This window comes from Astatotilapia calliptera, chromosome 6 (genome assembly GCF_900246225.1).
Source record: "Astatotilapia calliptera chromosome 6, fAstCal1.2, whole genome shotgun sequence".
NCBI lineage: Eukaryota > Metazoa > Chordata > Actinopteri > Cichliformes > Cichlidae > Astatotilapia > Astatotilapia calliptera.
This window is the reverse complement of record NC_039307.1, coordinates 26,846,196-26,867,979: the sequence shown is the minus strand read 5'-3', so window position 1 is coordinate 26,867,979 and position 21,784 is coordinate 26,846,196. Positions and strand designations below refer to the sequence as shown.

At 40.5% G+C, this 21,784-nt stretch overlaps 1 protein-coding gene across 2 annotated transcripts in view; it reads left to right on the top strand.

Annotated features, from left to right (window-relative positions):
• The window catches only part of fbxw7 (F-box and WD repeat domain containing 7), a 71,540-nt gene that overhangs the window by 34,630 nt on the left and 15,126 nt on the right, over positions 1–21,784 (top strand). The window contains exons 1-4 of one of the 2 annotated variants that reach the window (XM_026171389.1): positions 8,739–9,517; positions 14,784–14,866; positions 16,387–16,528; positions 19,471–19,605. In XM_026171389.1, the coding sequence (XP_026027174.1) occupies positions 9,479–9,517; positions 14,784–14,866; positions 16,387–16,528; positions 19,471–19,605 (399 nt within the window). In that variant the 5' untranslated portion in view covers positions 8,739–9,478. Of the gene's footprint in view, positions 1–8,738; positions 9,518–14,783; positions 14,867–16,386; positions 16,529–19,470; positions 19,606–21,784 lie in introns of those variants that run through there. The other variant, XM_026171388.1, reaches the window with a different exon arrangement.

Below are 21,784 nucleotides of genomic sequence, written 5' to 3'. Positions count from 1 at the left end.
GCAAATTAAATGGTGAATATGATCCCATAGCTCGTATGCTTCCTGAACCATTGCTTTCCTTGTGATTGTCTACTCGTGCATTCTTTATCCTCAAGCACTTTTTTAGTTTGCCTCAGACTGTTTTGTTAAGTAATAGTCCCATGTCCTTTGCGATCACTATTCTTGTGTGGGTTTTTGTTAATGTGAAGCATTACAAGAAACATTTCACTATCATTTCTGAGTTGCGGTACACCCTTGGTAGAATTTGACAGAAACAATAGCAGGTTAATACAGAGGAAAATAATTCCCTTAAAGGAATTGATCTCGATCATTCATCGATTTTCCTGTTTATAATTTGTAGGACATAGAATAGGAGAGGGAATACATTTCTGTGGAACTACTCTAGATAAGGTAGGTAGGTAGGGTACATTTAAACAGATTTATTAAAAATTGTGCATGAATTAAAGTAATATGCTTGTCATTTAGCATGCTAGTGCTGTAAAAACCTGCTTTTACAGCAATATAGCAATCACAAAAACATGCTTACTTTAGTCATTGATATTTGAGGCCATGTCCACTCCACACTCTGCATGCAGCTGCATTGCTTTCATGTTGCGTCATTCTTATTAACCAACAGAGGCCCATGAATGTCTAAATGTTCATGTGCTGCCTGTTTGATCTCTCTCTTTCCAAATAAAGTCGTTTGAATCTCACTTTGTGGCATCAGACATGAGAGTTGATAGCAGTCAAGTCTAGCACTAAAAAGGTTGCTATCACCCACTCTGCTAGTGGGCCACCACAGATAACGGTAATCCCGAACACTTTAGACAAGAGCCTTGGCTTTCGCAACATGGCCGGTGGACATGTCTAAAGAAGATCAAATGTACTTATCACGAACTGTATTGCGCATCAAAATGCGAGTCACGTATTTCACTGCTATCAAGTGTTTATTTTGTTCACCTCTCCACTAACCTCGGCTAGTTGAATAAGACTGACCAAACAAAGGCTGTGTTTGAAACTTTCAGCTGAGCAAACTTGAAAGATGTTCGGCCCGCATTTTTTCCAGATTAGCTGGTCAGTCAGGCTCACCTGCCAGAAGGACTCGCCTTAGTTTGACTCTCAGAAAAGGCAGAGGCTGGAGCTACACCTTGTCCTCAAGACGAAATTGCTTGCGCTGATGATTTGTTTACTCTTTGTTGCGCTTCATTATTCAGCAAGTTTAGACACTCACACAGTGTCTCGGCAGTGCGAGAAAGCTGCCATGCAATCTTTGTTCTTTTATCTGATTGTTACAATGAAGATGTTACAGTCTGTAATAGAGCTGCAGCTTTTAATTATTTTAGTAATCGTGCAATCTATCAATTATTCCATCAATTAATTGGATAAGAAATAACTGTCTCATGAATCAGCAATAATTAATATTCAAAAGTGAAAACATGTCTTTCAAAATAAACTGTTCATAGGTTTCCATTTTAGAAACTGCAGTGTGTTCATCTGTCAACCAAACGTATTGTATTTACCTGCCATGATAAAAGTGTACTTTTAATGTATGTATTTTTTACACAAAGTATTTCCTTAAGTGCAAAACTATCTAAATACACTGAAGTAAAGGTCAAAGGTCAAAGTCAAATAACATATGCAGTCTAAACTAAAGCCAAAAAAAAAAAAAAAAAGTAGGTTTACGGTCTTCCTCGAAGGCATTGGAGAATGTGGTGGCGGCAGTGAAGAGAAGTGAGCATATCAGCATTCTGAAGACTGCCCTGTGCTTTGATGCAAAGTCTTTGTGCTGCTGAAAACAAGACGTTATGATGGTGCAGACGTTAATTAATAGTGATAACTCTGTGTCCAACCTAACAACCTTCAGGTCAGTGGCTTAGCATTTTGCTGGCCAATCTTTTTTTTTTTTTTTTTTTTAATGGATTGTAAAAAAGCTTTTATTTTTATATTTTTAAATATGAATGCAAATAATATAAATATATTATATATAAAAAAAATACAAAATAAAGGGCGAGAACAGGTGCTTTTGATGATGATTTGCGAGTTCTACAGCAGTTGATGTCATTAACATGGTGGTAAAGGAGTGATTTAAAAGCTGGTTAAACGACTTGACATGCCAGGTAGAAAATGTATTTGTTTGTCTCACTAATGTGCAGCTCCTGCAGTTACTGAAGTTACAGTAGTTTTTGCTAAAGTGTTAAACAGTTGTATTATTTTTTTCCTTAGAATTTCCCAAGAGAGTGCAGCCTAGGCTACTGTTTTGCTTATATTTTACTTATGCTGTGTCACTGCTATTGCATTGTAATGCTGCTGGTACCTGGTAGCAGTACATTCACACTCGAATAGGTAGCTTGTCATCAATGACAGTAGCTCCTTGTAAAAGGAGGATGGAAAGTGCCCTTCATTTTGTTTGCATCTGGCAGGCAGCAGTATTTATTACTGTAACCACTGATGAAACATTGTTCAGTCATTTTCTTTTAATGTCATCATAAATCATATAACTCCAAGGCCATATTGCCCACCTGTAATATACACAGTGTGGCTGAATAAAAGGCATGTTTATGGAGCCACAGTGAGTTGGTGTGCATGTGATGTACTAAATGTAATTTCAATCCATTTGATACTTTTGACCTTTTAAGTAACATGTTACATTCTAGATGTGCTAGAAGAAAAGTTCATCTTCTCGTAACCATCCATATTTTGTTAAAATCAGCATTGCCATCCAGAGAGCCACGCTGCTACCTTGCCTACTAAATCTTGATGCTAAAGCTTAAAAGAAGGGTAAATGTTCATTATTTGTGCTTAATTCACTGGTTATACCAGACGGTTCAATAGCATCCTCTAATCTCTGATCTCTGATCCGCTTAGATAAAGGTTAAATCTCACTTCAGATGTTTCTCATGCACATTTCCTTTTGAAACCTTTTATTTGGAACAGCAAAGAAGCAAATTACTGCTTTGTTGAAGAGATAAAGAATAGTATGTGTAGACTGTGTTCCAGATGAGATCAGTATCAGAAGAGGGGAAGTACCAAAGCCAGCTTGACGAGCGAGTTTGTGTAGCAAGTTCAGGTCAAGGCAAGCAACCGAGCCACTGTGAGAATGTCCCCCACACAGTTTGCCGCCACCTTCTCAAGCATATTTGGGGATCCTCAGATGACAGGCGGCACAAATTGGCACTCTCTGATTCATCTAGGATAGGAGAGTGATCATTCTGGACGATTAAAGAGGTTTATTCACTCTGTGTAAATGTTGATGCCAGCCCTGGCCAAGTTTCACCTGGCTCATCTCTCACATTTCCATAACATTCTTTCATTTCTCAATGAGATAGGACAGTCCAGGCTGTATCCACATGCAAAACCCACATAGGCCTATCATGGGAAGAGGATTACAAAGAGAGGGCAACAGTAACACTGACCTTTTTCCTGTACAGTTTGCCTTCACAGGTATGCACACACACACACACTTAAGGGCACATTTATTAAGTTATTGGACGGATAAGTTTAATTACTTCAAATGAATGGAGCCAAAAGCTACTTTAAAGCTTTTAAAGCGTCCCTAAATAAATGTTGACACTTACCAGCTACCATTATCATCTAGAGATATACCCATATTTTCAGGTGTTTTGGTTTAACATTTAGTTTTTAATTTTGGGATTCTGGTTTTTGTTTTTGTGTTTTTTAAACTCTAAATGTATACAATCTCACCTTTGGTGCTGGACATCTTGCTCAATATACTTCAGTTCATCTCACTGTTGCCTTGTTAACTTTGTAGCTAGATGTACTGACTGTTCATATCCCTTTAATAACTTTTTTTAACAAAACCTGCCTAGCAACAACTCCACAAGATTTTGCTCTCCTGCCTCAGACATTTTCTCTCTGCAGCACTCTGTACAGGGAGTGGCAGAGAAACGGGCAGTATCACCTGTGAATGAGCTGTCGGCACATGTGCAGTGTTTTGGTGGTTGTTGGAGGAGACTGTGCCGTGTAAGAAAGACTCTGTCACCCTATTCTCTTGCAGGGATTTTCCATAGTCTCTGCCATAGTCTGTAACATGGAGTATGAGTATAATATTTTTCAGACAACAAAAAGAGGTAATAAAAATCAGGATCATTAAAAATAAATGCCTCTAATTAAGCTGAAAGACTCGCGTCCTACTCAAACCATGTCAGCAATCACCAATTCCTCCACCCGCTGGCTGAAGCTTGGGATATTCACTGATTGGTACTGACGTGCTTTGGGCACTTTGATGATGGCCTCAGGGTTTAGCTATGATGCCTTTGATTGGACAACATAATGACTGAGAGCATCATTAAGTGGCAAAGCGACACAATTTCAGTCATTGATTACTTTGTCTTCATTGCCTGTGCTCCTATAAAATGAACCCTTTGGGAGAACCAATGAAACTGAGTCCATCTAAAGTTATAGAAGCTGTAGTTTGCCAGGGCGTGCATTTTTCTGCGTCTGTCATTTTCAAACTTCAGAACTGTACTTTTGCTTTATTTTATACATGAAAGAGATTAGCTGATAATGCTTTTTCTGGCACTAAAATTACCACAGTTTACACATAGTTAAAATGTGCCAAGTCTCAATTTTAGAAGTTTGAATGGGGGATTTAGAGGAAAATAGAAAAGCAGTATGTGTAGATTTATTATTTCTTATCAGATGTCATTATGCCCCAGATTTTGGGTTATGTTGCCATTCTTTCAGAGATTTGCGGAGCTGTGAATTAAGAAAGGCTACTGGTCAACTCATTTATAAAGTGTGAACAATTGTTACCCATTTTGGCTTTCAGTCTGCAGATTTCCATCTATTCTGGGTATGTGTTGAGGCCACATTGTCATTTTACCTAAGCACCCACACTAGACCACAATGTTTTCTATGGGGAAATTAGCTGCGTCTGCTATTTCCCTGCAATTGTTTCTGTGGTCAGTGTCAGTTGTACACAAAGGGAGGAGACATTATGGCTGTTGTTTCCAGTAATATTGTTTTATGACAAAACAGGGAGGCTGAACAGAGATCTGGACATCCCAGTTCTGCATGAGATGTAGCACCATTACAGGTTTATCTTTGTAGTTACCTAACGAGAGCAGAAGTGCACAGGAAGTCTGAACTTCTATTGAATAAAAGAATGGCCGCTGTATTCAGGAAGCCTTCCTTTGTGGTGCATGCTTTATCTCTATCTACTTTTTACTGCAAACACCATAGAAAACTATTTTCCTTTTTGTACAAAAATATGAAACTTTTACATGTCTTCTGCTGACCAGGTTATGCTAACTTCATCAACAAGGGAGAAATTCCTCTTTTGGTTCTGTTCATTTGTGAATCCCAAATAAAATGCAGTGTTATTTATGGCCAGTATTTGCTCTTATGTCTTCAGCCTTTATAGTGCATACACATGTGCCTCTGAGGGACAAACACTGGATACTGTCTCTTTGACTGTAATCATTCTCACTTTAGTGTTGGAGCTGTAATATATATTTGTCTTCATGTTCATTGTGATGACCTTTGCCTGTTATTTTCTCAGGGCTCCTCTACTTCTATACATTATAAAATGCTGCATCCACTTCCACTTCTTAAATAATTGCCGATAACTGCAAATACTGACCTCTGTTCTCCATTTATTTTTATTTAAGCCTATTGATGTCACAGGGGAGATTCCTTAGCCTCTTGCTTTAATTTCTTTGTTTTTTTCTTTTTGACCTGAACCCTTCAAACTTGAATGTCTCAGTCGCGTGGGTGGCTGTAGGATATGTTAATTCAACTCCATGCAGATGATGCCATTATTATCCACCACAGAATGCCATGATCCATGATTTCCTTATTCATTAAACCTCCCCCACACAGATTGCATCTGTCCAGTCTGGCATGGGGATCACACTTAACCCATTTGAGGAAAATCTACTGAATGCAGACCCCCTGCTTCTTTTTTTTTTTTTTTTTTTTTTTTTTTTGTCCAGAGAAGACAATCGCACAATGACATGACCCCATTTAGTGATGCATCGCTGCCCAAGAAGTATTTTCCTCCTTCAAGTTCACCACCTCACATTAAACATTTTCTCAAGAAAGCCCCTTTCTCCTGTAGTTCAGCTTTTTTCCCACCAACATCTGTTGATTGGAAATCGTTCCAGTCACCAATCCTCCAAAACAGCTGTGAGGCTTTACTTATTACTCCTCTAATTAGTCAGTGTTTCACTTATCACAAAGTGCAGCAATTAAATTATTGTGACAGCTTCCTAATTAAGGATTATTTTTCTCAAATTTTCTGCTTAATTGTTTGGTTTCTGGTGTACATTTTCAATTTCCTTTTTAAGCCCAAGTTGTGCAGATAGTTTGAAAAGTTTAGTTTGAGTCACCAGCAGCCTAACAGCCAGAGATATTTACATATGTACTAAACTTTGTATTTGTATTTGAGAGGCCACAGCTAGAGGGCTTTCATGGCTGTTCCTTAATTCTGTAATTTATGATTAATCTAGTAATTGTTTCAGACTTAAGGCAATGTCTGACATCATTTTAAATGTCAGTATTATGGCCTTGCTTCTAAAATCTGTATATTTTAATGCATATATTAAGTATATACTAATCCAAAGATTATCAAAAACTAGATTGATGGGAAGATCAGACTAGGTAGCCAATCCGAGGATGCTTATCTTACCTGCAGACTTGTACAATATCTGAGGCAATGTGCTAAAAGCTTGGCACCGAAGTTGTCTGTTTATGCACAGTCGAATAACACAGCATTTGCATTTATCCACAAGCATGCTGTGCTAAAATGAAATTACTATTTTTGTACATCTTCCTCTGTTTAAATATTCCAGACCTCCCATCAGCAACTGGCTGATGGGAGGCCTGTAACCTGTTTGTCATTTGTTGATTATAATGAACAAGATTTTTAAAATGCAGTTTGCTTTGAGAAGACGACACCTGCTTTGTGCAGGATTTTGGTTTTGATAAGCAGGAGACTGGTATCAGCAGGGAGGGGGCCTGTTAATGCTTTACCAACTGGCAGAAGGAGAGTGACAAAGGAGGCCACGGACCATTCAAAGGCCACCGTGCAACCCTGCTCGCATACCAAGCACTCCAATGTGCAGTGTAAAGGTTGGGCCGGCCGATAGCATCGAGAGAGCCTTTCTCATGAGAGCCACCTTAAACACACACACACACACACACACACACACACACACACACACACACACACACACACACACACACACACACACACACACACACACACACACACAGCTCCTAACCGCTTTGTCTCATGCACCCTGACGTCCACTGATTTGAAATCTTTTGTGTTGGTATTGCTGTGGTGTCCTAGTGTCTGTAATGCTTAGATTAGCCAAGTCCCAGTATACCTTGTATAAAACAATAAATCATGTGTCATACAGTACCCTTTAGGCACATTACAGTGCAAAATAAGCCTCAAGATGTAACTCGGATTGTGCTAGATTTTTACCAGGCATCTCTTCTTTGCCAGCTTTAAAATTCCCACCTGTGCTAGGTCACTCTGTAATTACAGGTGTAAGCCAGGAGAGTCTGAAAGGCTGCCAGATCTCAGTGCACAGTCACCTGTGAATAGAGCCCATCTCATGACCCTTCATTGTCTCCGAAGTTTCGATGATCTGAAGCTGATGTCGTATGAGGTCAAGTGTTGCAAATGTTGGATACCACTTGAAACGAATGGCGTAGTACAAACTGTGCACCGAGTGTCAAAAACCTTTTTGTAGGAGAAAATGTTGAGAAATCAGAAAGGATTGTCGTGTATGACCAGTCATGTTGTCCAAATTACTCAAACAAATGCATTTGAATGTGTTTATTGTGAACGGCTAAGCAGAGGAGCATCATTGGTTTGTTTACTTGGTTCGGTGTTCCAGTGAGCAGAAATCTCACTGGAACATTGAATGTGTTTTGACAGATTATCTTTACCTGCTCAAACTAAAGCTCCCATTTTAAGGTTGTGGATTTTCCCATCTCTAATCATAGTTGTAAAGCTATCAGCAGTACATAGTGTTTGTAACTGGACAGGTGCAGTTGGCTATTATCTGCCATCCTGAAATGCAAATACTGTCCTGCAGGAAGCAGGTGCAGCAGATATAGATCCATTCACATATTGCCTGATTGGTTTTAATGGCTGACTGTTTTCTGTCATGTGATCTGTTGACAGTCATTTTAATGCAGCAGTCCGGTGCAGAAGCCTATATAGAGCCAAAGCACGTGGGAAAGAATATGTTAAATTCCTGTAAAAATCCAAATTACTCAATGGCAATACTGGGCATCGGCTTTGGCAGAGGTGTGCGGTCTGAGTGCCTAGTGAGAATTGAACTGTTGCTGGCCAATATTTAGCTAATTTGTTTGTCTTTTATAATGTATACCTTTGGGTATTACTAATATATCAATCACTTGGGTCACTTTTTCTAGGCAGAAATAGCCAATTAAGCTCTCAACGTTTAGGTTTTCTCACATGACAGTGAAATACATGTTGGATTTGTGCTGGGAGTGGAATAAAACGATAGATTAAAGGAAGCAAGGCAAATTGTCACGGGCCAGCTTTTGCACTTTCTGATATTTTAAAATATTAGAACAACCTAAAAATAGCCAGATCATTCACAGCGCTAATATTTAATAAACAGATATTTTGTTACGTTTAATTTAAAATGAAAAATAAAATAAAAATCCCCATTTTTAGTGATGAGAAGTGAGCGGTGTAGTGAGAAGACTTTGACTTTCCATCAGTGCGTAATAAATGTAATCTTCAGTATAATTTGACGCAGAGGATGGCTCCTGTGTGTTTTTGGAGCTTGCAACAAGTGTGTGTGCGTTTGGCGGGGGGTTCCGCCTTTGATGCGACGAGTGAAGACAAGTCCGTATCCCACCTGGTCTCTGTGTGTGTGCTGCATGTCGCCTGCTACGCATATGTCCCCGGGTGCTCCGCTCGCGGACGGATGCGCTGCGCACAGTGTTGAATGCTGGACTGCACCATTCCTGTCGTCTCCAGCGGGGAGGCTGTAATCCGATCCCGTTCGTAGGAGCCGTCGTGCAGCCTGCGAAGAGGAAGAGGGCACTGCTCTGTGCTCTGACGCTTCTCTTCCTGCACTCCTCCCCCTTTCTGCCGAGTATCACCCTCTTTCTCCCCCTCATCTGTTCACTCCCTGCTCGGCGGCGCACAAGCCTCCGGAATCGTCGCAGTGCATTGTTCACCCATCGACCTAGCCCCTTCAAGTCGACGTGATACGACGGAGCTTTCCCCCCTCTTTCTTTCATCTACTACTTCTTTTTTTTCTTTTCCCCTGCTCATGTCTTTACCGGTGGAATCTACTGCATGCACGCCAGTCCGGTGACGTGCCCGAGCATGTTCACATCAGAGCCAGCGTCGGATTTACCTGAGAGTACACTGCCCTCACACTGTCAGAGCGATCTCGCCGCCGCGCACGCAGATTTGGACTTCACCGATTGTCACTGAGAAGCAAAGGAAAAAGGGGGGGAAACACACCGGATTACAAGGATGGGGTTCTACGGCACTTTAAAGATGATTTTCTACAAAGTGAGTAGGATTTCTTCTCGTATTATCCGCCGTGTCACCTCCGGCACATCCTCATCTTCTCTCCGTGTGTTTGGCTCGCTCTGTCGCCCACATTATCTTTGACGCGCCTCTCGCGGCAGATCGTACGGCCACTGCGGAGGATGGACAGCATTGTAGCAGACCCCCAGAGATGCCTCTTTAATTGCCCAGGCCGTAATGTTGTGTTAGCGTTGCGTTAAAATCTTTTAATACGCTACTAAGCCGTTTGACGTCCTTTCCGTCATAGTAACTTCGGCTGTGTAAATAAACGCCGCCACCGCCGCGGTTCCGGGTGACATTCATCGCGTTGGTGAATTTGTTGTTGCTTTGGGGGTGCTTAATTCTGCAATCCCCGATAAAAATGTGCTTATAATTAGGCGTTATACACTCCTGAATGGAACGAAGCCCCCATTTTATTTTATTTTTTTAAATGTATTTCCCCCCTTACCTCCCATCAGTGTTGGTAAGATGCTCTGCACCTGTACATCAACTGTGGGTCCTCCCTTTCACAGACCCTAGTAGGTGCTTAAGCAATTACACATTTTACGTAATACAGCGCTGATGGAGCACCATGTATGCTTAGGTACATTCAGAAATAAGGGCTTCAAGCTCAGACGCCCAGGTTCCCCTGCAGTCCTGCCCAGTTTGCAGGGTTGTTATGATTGTACATTATGCAGCAGTGGCTATCTCCCACTGACCAAAGTAACTGCTTGAGATGCATGCATGCATCAGTCTGCCTGCATTTGCCTGTTGGAGTAGCCAATTCCCTGACACTGCACTTGCCTCAGGCTCCAACTATAGATAATGGGTCACTGTGTCAGACAGCATGAGGTAGAATATCCTCAAGGATGTTGGGTGTATTATGCTGGATTGCAGCCATAAAAATCGTCCTCTCTTAGCTGGAAAATGCAGAGTACAAACAAACGCGGGAAAACAACAAAAAAAAGCATGAAAGAGAATTTATAATTCAGACAATGTAAACAAATTCGTTAATCGTGTATAATTTTAAAACGCGGTTCAAAATATCCCTTGGGGTGGGGGATTTTTATCCAGTTAATCCTAATAATTGCACGAGAGTCTTGTTAATAGATGAATAGCGCTTCATTGATTTGAATGTTCATGCTCATTTGTATTCTCCATCCATTTTAAGGATGTACTCATTCTCAGATGTATCAGGATTTTCAAGTCATCCTGCAGAGCGCAAATATATTAGTGCTGCTTGCGGGGCTCGTAGTAGCAGACTCTCATTTTTGAGGATGAATTCAAACCCGTGTTTCTGATTTGATTGCAGTTTTGGTCCTGGAAAAACTCCTTCAACTAGCTCTCAGATCCCAAGCGTTTCTGTGCCTCAAATAATGCTGATTGAAATGAGGAGAAACTCTTTGACGAGTGCTTGAAAACACAATTTGAAAAATGAGAAAAGCCTTTTCTCGTGACTGATGCTGCAGGATGTAGTCGCCGTTAAAATGAATCAACACATTATGTAAGAATGATCGCTGTCTTTAAAATATCATTAACTCTCTGCATATCCATCTGTCGTGCTTTTGGCCAGATAGGGACGTGGGGGGGGGGGGGAAGCCAGAGGAAGGAGGGGGACGGCTGATTGGTGGTGATTTACAAACACTGTGTTCTCTGGTCACCTTTTCCCAGGCTGAAGCTGCAGAACAGGCTGGTTACACATTATTTTTTCATGCCCGCATTTAGTTTGAGGTTTTCTTACATGTGTGTGCACACACTCAAAGCCAGCCAGCACTCCCCTCTCTTCTCTCACACTCTGAATCACACACACAAAAAACATACGCGCGCGCACACACATACACACCCTCTGCATGCATTCACACACCCAGGCTCTCCTTGGCTACTGAACTGCCATTGCAGTGAGATCACCACTTTAGGAACAAGGCAGCCAGGTTTAAGAGCCCAGTCTTAACAATCCTGAATATCTTATAAACCCCTTTTTATATTATTCAGCAATCACACAAGCAAAAAATGTAGACAAAGGAAACACAAGCGATGTACCTGCCTAGCTTGGACTACATTTGCATTCTTGTTGCCAAATTTTCGAGTTTCTTTTCTGTACCTCCCCCTCATGAATTACTTCAGGTTTTTATGGTTCCTCCCTATGAGCTTTCAGCGGCTTCACGCATGAGCTGAGTTGTGAGGAAAGAATCACAAATCATTGGTCAGATCACAGTGTGGTCTCCAGCAGGCACCTTACCTGCAGTGCACATTGATGTGCTAATCATGCGCATGTGTTGTATAAGCTCAGACTTTGGTTGCCTGTCGGAAGTTTCAAGGCACAGAGTCTGTAAAGATTCAAAACTAAGGTAGGAATCCGTATCGATCAGAAGTCCATGGCTGCCAGTGCAGATGTGCTGCCAGTGCAGATGTGCTGCTCGTTATTCAGCATTTCTCTAGTCGTGGGCAAATGTTGCTTCCACATTCTTTTTTTTTTTTTCTTCTTTTTTCTTTTTTTTTTGTGTGTCACTGTTCTCAACATTCACATGAGCAACCCTCACATTTAAAACACAGTGAAAACACACACACACACACACACACACACACACACACACACACACACACACACACACACACACACTAAATTATAGTGATAAACAAAAAAACACACATCTTTGAAGAGAAGCATGTAATCATTCCACTGTAGCGCCAGACAGTATGGAGTCAAATGTCCAGTGGTGTTTTCCTGTGTCGCATATGAACTACAATAATACACCAAAAAAAATGCATTGTTTGTGTCAAAGGGGGGAAAAGTTAAATTTACATTTGGTTTCTGGCTTCTACGCATAATCATCCGATTATACAGTCGCAGAAGCGTTCAAGGAGCAAACTTTCAGGTTGTGTGTTTGGAGCACAACAGGCTGGACTGTAACTGTAAACAAACTGTTGCCAAATACCTTTGACCCTAAACTGCTGCGCCACGAGTACTATAATCTTGTGAGAAAATCATTGATGTTAGAACTGCAGTGATGAGTTCAATAGTAGGGTTAGGAGATGGATTGCCGTTTTTACTTCATAAGAAAACAATCACCCCACACCTGTCATTTGTTTCAATTTCAGGGTTTGTTTTGTTTTTTAATACTTTTGGATGGCTGAGTGAACAAAACACACATTAGCATTTGGCTCCGACATCTTTACACCCATCAGATCCCTGACAAATATTCAGGGATGGGTTTTGGATGTGTTTCAGCCACATGCTGAACAAATACCTTTTCAGAAGTTAGAATTTATGACCTTTTAAATGAAGTCTCTTGTGCTTGGCCTTGCAGTTTTTTGTTTAGTTTTTTTTTCTTCCTTTTTTAAGCATTACCATTCGCCAGTGTTGACCTAACATGACCCCCTAACCCTGAGCTGTACCTTGAGATTTTAACAGTACTATAACTCTTAGCTGCTCCGCTTATCTTTCTGGTGCTTCAATTGTCAATACTTTATTGGAGATGACTCAAATTAAGAACAAGATATTGTGCATTAGTATATAATATAACTATTTCCCCCCATAACGACGATGAGTTGACGCCCCAGTTAATATCAATATAGATGTAGTTTGACGACCATTACAATGTGTTACATGTTTTCCAAGGGTAGCTCTAGTAGGCTGTATAGGCAGAGATCACATCACTAACCTCCAACTGAATCCCCTCGCCTGAATGTGATGGATTTTCACTAAATGTTTCGACAGGCTGTTTGTGTTTCTGCCTTTACAAGAAAAAGTTCTGCTGCATTTGTGGCAACAAGCACCATCAGCGAAGTGCGGCCACACTTTTGAGTGTTTGATTCTCCCCACCTTCCACACAAAGATCAGGGTCTGTGTATGGATGGGTGAGACGGAGCTGCACCCACTCTTTGCGTGCAGGCTCTCAGGAAGATACAGAGAACCCTCTTCTGCATGGGAGCTAGTATGACTGCATCAAGTCTTAGTCAGTAATGCAACTGGTCAGGTAAAATTTATAACATAACTTTTGCACCAATAATATATTTGAAAGCCGTACTGATGACAACGGGGCGAGAAAATAATAAGCTTATAAACTGATAATGAAAATACTTGTTTCTTGCAGATTTGATGCATAATTAAAGTGCATTTTGATATATATATATATATTTTTTTTACGTCATACTTTTGCTGATATTACAAAGGAGCTGGGCTACAAGGATAAGGATCGGAAAAGGATTTGGTTTTGAATCCATGGGTTTACTTTTAAATCTCCAAAAGCCTTCACTGAAATATGAAATATATTTAAATATTAAAAAGAACAAGGCCAGGCTGTTAGATTGTATATTGTTTTGGCCAGACACTAAAAATCAGTGTTCATTTATTCAGCTAGATTGTTTATTCATGAGGGACTGGAGATGAGATGGTGATCACTTGCATGTGTGTTGAGAAGCCTTGCCAAAGAAAGTGGCAGGCATGGGATGAGGAAAATTGGCTTGCCCGGGCCTCTACACAGGCTCCTTTGTTTGCACGGTAGGGTAGGTGGTAACAGGGACTGGGTGGTGTTGCGTACGTGGAGGTGATGGAGAATAATAAAGAACTGACTTGCTTGTTTTTTTTCCTTTTCCTTCTGAATTATTGGCGCATTTCAAAGAATAAACCCTAATACCTGCTTGAGGAACTTGTTATACTTTGTGGTTATTTTGTGCGTACAGGCATGCTTTATCCTTTGAGTTTGGGTGTGAGTGCGGTTACCTATTATTGCATATTATTGGATTTCTGGTTGCTCAGTTCTCTCAATCAAAATTAAACACATCACAGAAAAACACCTTTTCTGTGATGTGCCATCTCAGAGTGTATGCTGAGCTGTGTCACAGACAGATTGGTCATGTCTCCGTGCTTTGTTATGGCACATGTTAATTATTGAATCTCCAGCCCATGCATAAAAGTTTAATTTTTCCATTTGCATTAAACTTTTGCAAGACTGTGCTGTCTGTATTTTAATATGCAAAAATTCAGACGTTATGCTAACAAAGTCTGTAACTTGCAGGAATAATTTTCTGCTTCCAGCACAGTTTAAAAAAAAAAAAAGCTCCCTGACCCGTGTCCCTTCTTGATTTTCTTTTCAAGCGCTAATGTCTTAGAACTAAATTGGTTTAGATTTTGTTTCTAAAAGAAAGTTACCAGAATGGAGTTGAATTTATGTCCAAAAGGTTGCCTCTAGCTTTTAAATACAAAATTTCCCACTTTTGTGCTTTCACTGTTACTAAGGTTTTTGTTTCTCCCCTTGTTCTTCCTCAGATGAAGAGAAAGTTGGACCATGGTCCCGAGGTCCGATCTTTCCCTTCAGGAAAAAAGCCCTGCAAAGGTCCAGAGTATCCGAGGTAAGAGAGCTTTTTCTCTCATAAGGCACCCCAGCTATCCACAGACTCATTTTCCCTTGTATTTTTGTTTATCATCTTAGGATCAAAAAGATTATGGTAGAAAATAATAAAGTAAAAATTCTTCCTCCATTGTTTTCATGCTGAACATGTTATAATTGGGACTACCAAGGCAAGCAGTAAAAAATGCCAGGAGGCATAAACAAAGGTTTGCATTGTATATGTGTAAACAGAGGGATGCTCCCTCTTCCATTCTGTCTGCACCATCCAGCCAGCCAGTGGTCCCAGATGTTTCTCTTACCCTGAATATTTAATGCCCGTGTTCACATGTAGCTCCATTAAAATTCAAACTGAACACAGCCACTTAACTGTAAATGTTGCTATGTAACTCGCTCCGTCTCAGCTTCCTCTCCCATTAAAAATGAATCAATAATGAAATCGACCCCCAGCTTCCCATTTTGCTGTCAGCAAGCAGAATGTGAGGCATCGAGGGTGCCCAGTGGAAGGCTTCTGCTGCTGCCCTTACATTACAAGGCTACATGGGTACACTTTGAAGTCCTGTGCTGCCTTCCGCATCCAGATACAGCAGGAGACTCTGGGCCTGAATAGAAATATGTGGGACTGTGCACACTTTGAAGTCTGAGTTAGAAATAACACTTGCCATTTTATTAAGTATACATAGCGAGAACAAATGCTCCTCTGCAATAAATCCCGTCTCCGTGAAGGTTGTATTGATCAGTTTTTGTTGAAATGGTTTTAAAGAGGTGTTGATTCATTGTAATGCACATTCTGGAGGTTGTAGCTTGTGCTGCTGAATGGTGATGAATTGCATTGCATTATACAGCGAGGCCTTGTGTTAATCAGTCGGCACTAATTCAGTCAGACAAGGTGGATATTTATTTTATTTTATTTTTTAAATTGCAATGCTTTTGTGAAGAGTAACTTTTTCTTACTGCAAATAATTATTTTTTTCTGGAAGTAATTACGATGTGATAAAGATGTACTTGTAGAGTTGTTGATTAGCTTGAAAATAATAATCATTTTTAAAGTAAATGTCAGTTTAATTGATTTAACCTATGACTTCCCAATAATAACTAAGAACGGATTTAATTAAGAAAATTGCACTAAAGTAAAAAAAAATAAAAAATTAAAATTTGCCTGCAAAATAAAAGCTTGGGCTTGATTGCTGTCATAATTGTCAGAGATAACACAAAAGATGAAAGTTGAATGTAAAAAGGTTTCGTTTTGTTTGTTTTTTTGTCCATGCCTGATTTGATTTAGCAGAGTTTGCAGCAAAGCTTATTTAAAAAGCCCCTTCATAATGGGCTTCCTGTTATTCTCATTAAGAATATGCTGGGATGTGTAATATTTACATGTGTTTTTCTTAATTGCAGTGACAGCAGTGCTTTTACAGCCTCCACACCCCTACTTAGACTGCAATTTAGTTACGCTATTTGTCTTTAAAGGTCTCATATCAGCATTGGTCTTCAAGATGCTTTGTTTCCTCCCTTTTAAAATTACAGCCCGACGGGAATTGTCCCATGTCCGGCCACACCCACCACATTTGGCCACATCAGAACAGCCAATGGTCAGGGGCAACAGAGACGACGTATCACCTCAATCCAGCCACCCACGGGTCTCCAGGAATGGCTCCGAACATTTCAGGTGAGCGCTCTGGAGTCTTTTTCTTTTTCTTTCTTTTTCCCCACTCTTGGGCGATTCTGAACCCTCGAGGAAAAGCTCATCACAAAGCAGATGTTGCGTCCAATCAATGTTCACTTAGTCTCCGAGATAATTGCTGCCTTGTTGTTGTGGCCCAGCACATTACCATAGGCACTGTAGCGTGGAATTGGGATTAGCCGTACCTGTTCAGACTGAAAAGCAGAGTTATAAGATCACATTAGTCTACTCTACACTTTTTATTTAACCTTTATTTAACCAGGAACTCCCGCTGGGATTAAAATCCTTTTAAAGGAAGTCATGGCCTGTGCTTTTCTTCTTCTTTTTTTTCCCTCTGCGATCCTCTGAAATGGAGACGTTACTTCAGTGTGAATGTCTTCCATGAGCAAAGTTGGCATAAAAACTTTTGTCCTCTTTTTAGCCACTTAAGTAATTAACTGTCATTTACTCTAGAGACTAGCAAAGACATGATGTAATATTATAGTTTACCCCCTATTTATGGTAAATTTCCTATGTTATCATTCTCTGATGGATACAACCTAATAGAGTCATTTCTTTCATGTTAAACTGAAGCGCTAATGACTTCAAGGAAATAGGATGTCATTTAAACATATTAGCCTGGATTGGGCCTCTCTGATTTTCTATATAATGGGTTGCCATGGATTTCATTACCTAAGAGAGTTTAAACCTATTATCTTTGAACAGCAGGGTGAACCCGTGACACCTTGGTGTTTGTTTTACATATATTAGTCCTCAGGCCAGAACATCAGTCTGCTCTCTTTAATCGTACAGCTGAAGCTACAGGGGGATAAACCTCAAGTTCACATTCTGTACATTCCCCAGTCCAGTCCAAGCCTGCATGTAGCTCCCGTTAGTGAGAAACACCTCTTACATACGTGCACCATCACCGACACCTCGCATATCACATCCCAGGATTAGTTGGAGATTTTTAGAAATGGGCTTATTTCTCCTTTTTGTCGAGTTAAATGAGGAATCTGCTGCCACTCGTGTCTTTAGATGAAATGTAAAGATACAACAAGTGGCTACTTACATTAGCTTTGCAGAAAGAGTGGCAACAAAGGGAAACTCTTAAGATGACTGTGTTAAAGGTAACAAAATCCACCTAATGTCTAAAGCTTATTCATTAGCATATCTCCGTTGTTTAATTTGTACTCGAGCAGAAGTGTAAAAACAATGGGCCTCAGTCTTAATTGTCATTGTCATTAGAACTGGTGTAAAAGATCACATGATTGCCTCTTTAGTCTTTATAGCTTGTAGACATCCTCCTTGTTGTAATCTGTTTTGTTCACAGTTGTTGTTTTTTAAAGAAAGTTTAGTTTGAGGGGCTGTATGAGAAGCTTGGACTGTTTTTTGAGTCGTCCGGGGGTTTGTGTTGCCCAGGTCTGGTCTACGGACACTTTGTCAAGCTTAAATTAGAAAAAAGCATCTTTGAAAAACACTGCAGGCTGTAGTTTGAAAGTTTACTGGACAAAAAGGTTCTCAGCACTGGTTGGGAACTGTGGAGCTCTGGTGTTCAGGTTTCTGTGGGAGTGCAAATTATCAGTTGTGAAAACACATAAGTAGCTGTTGCACAGCCCCCTCCCTCCCTCTGTCAGGGAGGGGGTCTCTTAACTGCCTGATTAGCTTTAGAACCAACACCTCTGGCTAAAGCTTTTAGCTGCCAAATTACAGGTGGTTTGCGTATGCCAGATTTTCCACCCTGCCTCGTAGCCTGTAATCATTGTCTGGATTTCAGTGCTCCACAGAGGGGAAAACAACTATGACTGTGGGGTCCAACATACGGTTAGAGAGCTGCTCAGCAGTAACTGAATGTTCAAGCAGAAGAAATAAGCATGCTGACTACTAATAATGGTCTTGATGGAGTCTAGTTCCTCGTATTCACATTTTCCACTGCTGGAAATATGCAGGTGCCTCGAGCAATCCGGTGCTGCAGTGGAGGGCACGTAGGGAACATTAAGGTGTCAGGCATCCTGCACAAGGAAGGATGCTTCCAAGGCGCTCCAATCCAAGTTCAGACTTGGAAGAAAAACGTACACAAGAACACGTAGGCGTCATTCTGTTCCCACAATGCCCCAATGCTGTTTTCAATTTGTGCTACTTGTGGATGTATACGAAATATGCTGCTGATGGTGTTAAATTAGTCCACTGCCAGGTGGTTTAGAGCAACCAGACAAAGAAAAAGGCACACAATTCAGAGGAACAGACCGAAATAAAAGCAGGGAAGGTACCTGTAATCTTAGCAGGGACAGTTATTGTGGTTGGATAAATAAAAGCAAAGTTCATAAAATCACTTTAAAGTCATATTATTTTAACATAAACCTTCGGTTCCTCTGGGTAATCTCTTAACTTGCCTCATAGCTTTGGCTGCAAAGAAATGTTTTTACAAGTGGGTCACTGTTTTCTTTCCTCATGCACACAATCCTGTATTTAAATTGAAGGAAGAAAAAGCTTTGCATCTGTTTTATGGGAAACCAAATGCATTCAACACATTCATTAGGCTTCAAGGTAAATTACAAGAAAACTCCATAAAGCTCCTCTTTTTTTATGTTGCTGCAAAGTCATCAAATCCTGCTAGAAGCTCTGTAAACCCTAGATTTAAAATTAACTTCTTGTCATACATTTTTTTCCCAAGCATAATACATAATGTAGCGGCGAGGGAGAAAGTTTTGATCTAAAATAACATTACATTTTGCTGTGATGTTCTGTACATGACTGACACCATTGCACCTCTGGTGTTTTCTACTAAATTGGCCTTTTTTTTCCCATTGACCCAGGCTTCGACTTTGAAACAGCCACATTTAATGGTTCCCGTCTTCAAAGTAAAGTCATTTGAATAATTTCAATTTTCTCTCTTTGTGTTTGTGTTTGTGTGTGTGTGTGTGTGTGTGTCTCTGTCTGTCTTCCAGAGCTGGACTGGCCCAGAGAAGCTGCTGGCGCTGGATGAGTTGATTGACAGCTGTGAGCCCACACAAGTGAAGCATATGATGCAGGTGATCGAGCCGCAGTTTCAGCGAGACTTCATCTCCCTGCTGCCCAAAGAAGTGAGTTCCCCTCAAGCGCCTCGCCCCCTCTGCCTCGGCTTCCTGTGTATTCTGACCTGAACTCCCACAAGAAGCTTTTATATTTGTTCTCGAATGAACACACCTCAAAAAGACACAAGGCAGTCGTCTCAGCCTTGATCGTCCGTCGGTCTTCCCTTGCATCATTTTAGGGCATCCATAGTGGGTGTCTTGCTTTTTGCTCTACATCATAACTGACAAAACAAACAATGTAAAGTGGCACGCTGATAATGTGACATAGGGGATTCTTAACAAATCGGCCTCAATTTGCTGAAGCTTGTGTAGCAGATCAGAGACTTCACACCTTGTCTGGCAGGTGTCAGGATTGAGGGTGGGTGGGGGTAGCGTGGAGAGTGAGGCAATAGGATGCAACATTTCAAGGTGTTGGTGTCACTTGCTCTAAAGCCAAATATACAAACAGCTTTATGTGTGTTTGCACCGGTACATGAGACCTCTCCTTTCATTCTGTTTCTCCTTAAAAGAAAAATGAGCAAAGAAACCAAACAACAACAACAACAAGCGGCTTTGACTTCTTTTGATAATCCCACCTCTCCTCTTAGATCCAGCTTCAGGAAAAATATTAGGTGTGGCTGTCAAGTAATTTTAGCAGGACGGTCCCTGTGGGTTACACTTGAGATACAGTCGAAATTGAAACTATGAACAGATTCTGCAGAAGGCTGAGTGTCAGACTTTAAAAGCAATTTGAGATTGATTTGTAAAACTATTAAAATATCCTCTGGCCTGTAATGATGGCCGGCTTAGATGGGCTTTGGGGTGATTCAGGTATAACGGTGACTTGAAGTAGACCTAACTGTGTAGTGTAACACATTTTAAACCAAGGAGAAGAGATGATTGAACAAATTAAGACTTACTTTTGACTGATTAATTTTGTGTGGATGAATCTAGCATATTAATTCACTATAGCTGAATAGAGTATAGACAGATTCTCAGTCACTATTATGGATCCATCATTAATTAAAATGGAGAAGACAACTGATTAATTGGCTGTGATGGAAAAGCAATACGAGCACATCACTTTGAGCTGTCAGAAATGATATATGATGACGACTTTACATTTTTCCCTAAACTTTTCAGATCAATAATAATTGACAGCTGGAGACCATCCTAAGTAATTTGACTCCATGCTGATGTTCGTGGCAACACACCTGAATTTGTTACTCTGTCGTGGGGTCGCTGTCATCTCATATTGTTGTCGGATAATGAAAGAACAATATTTACACAGCAGCTTACGCCTCATACTGTCAAATGAACCCGTAATCCTTTTTTATGCAGATGCACAACAATCTCTTGACCTAACAGGTGATCCAGCTCATTGCTTTTGTGCAAATATATATGTATTTGAATTTGATTGTTAGTGGAACAAAAAAGCAGGTGACTATCTTTCTGGTTTATGCTCATTTGGTTCAATGAGCTGTGGCATTGTACCTGCGCTGAGAAGCTCAATGTAAAAATTTTTACAGACATGTCGACTCATCTCAACGACTGTTGTACAAGCTACACTAATTATCCTGCATTTGTTTTCTTAGATTTTTTTCTCCCCCTTATTCCTTTTTATTCTCCTATATTTGTTCAGCACATCCACACTAGAACACTTTAATTTTATCATGTGTGCTGCGTTTATGCCTAGAACCCACACCATGCCACAACTTTAAACCCTGAAATGGACTTTTGGGGGATAGTTTTAGTTTGAAAAGTCATTAATGTGAGTTTGGATGGACAGAAACGGGACTTCTGGAAACAATCATCCAGGTTTTCATCTCACAAGACTAAAAAAGTAAACCTGTCATCTTCTGCTTTTGGCTAATCCCATTAGCTTCAATCTCACCCTATCCCTAGCATCCTCTTCTCTCACACCACCTCCTGCATGTTCTTCACTACATCCATGAACCTTTTTTGCGATCTTTCTCTTATCTTCCTACCTGGCAGTCTTCCTTTGTCCAGTATGTTCACTATCCCTCCTCTGCACATGTCCAAACCGTCTCAGCTTTGCCTCTCTCTTTGTCTCCAAACAGCTGAACCTGAGCTGTCTCTCTAATGTACTCATTTCTAATCCTGTCTCTCCTGGTCAAGCTGTAAACTCTTAGTCTATTCTTCTTGGTCAATATATGATGTACATTAAATGTACATCATATATTGACCA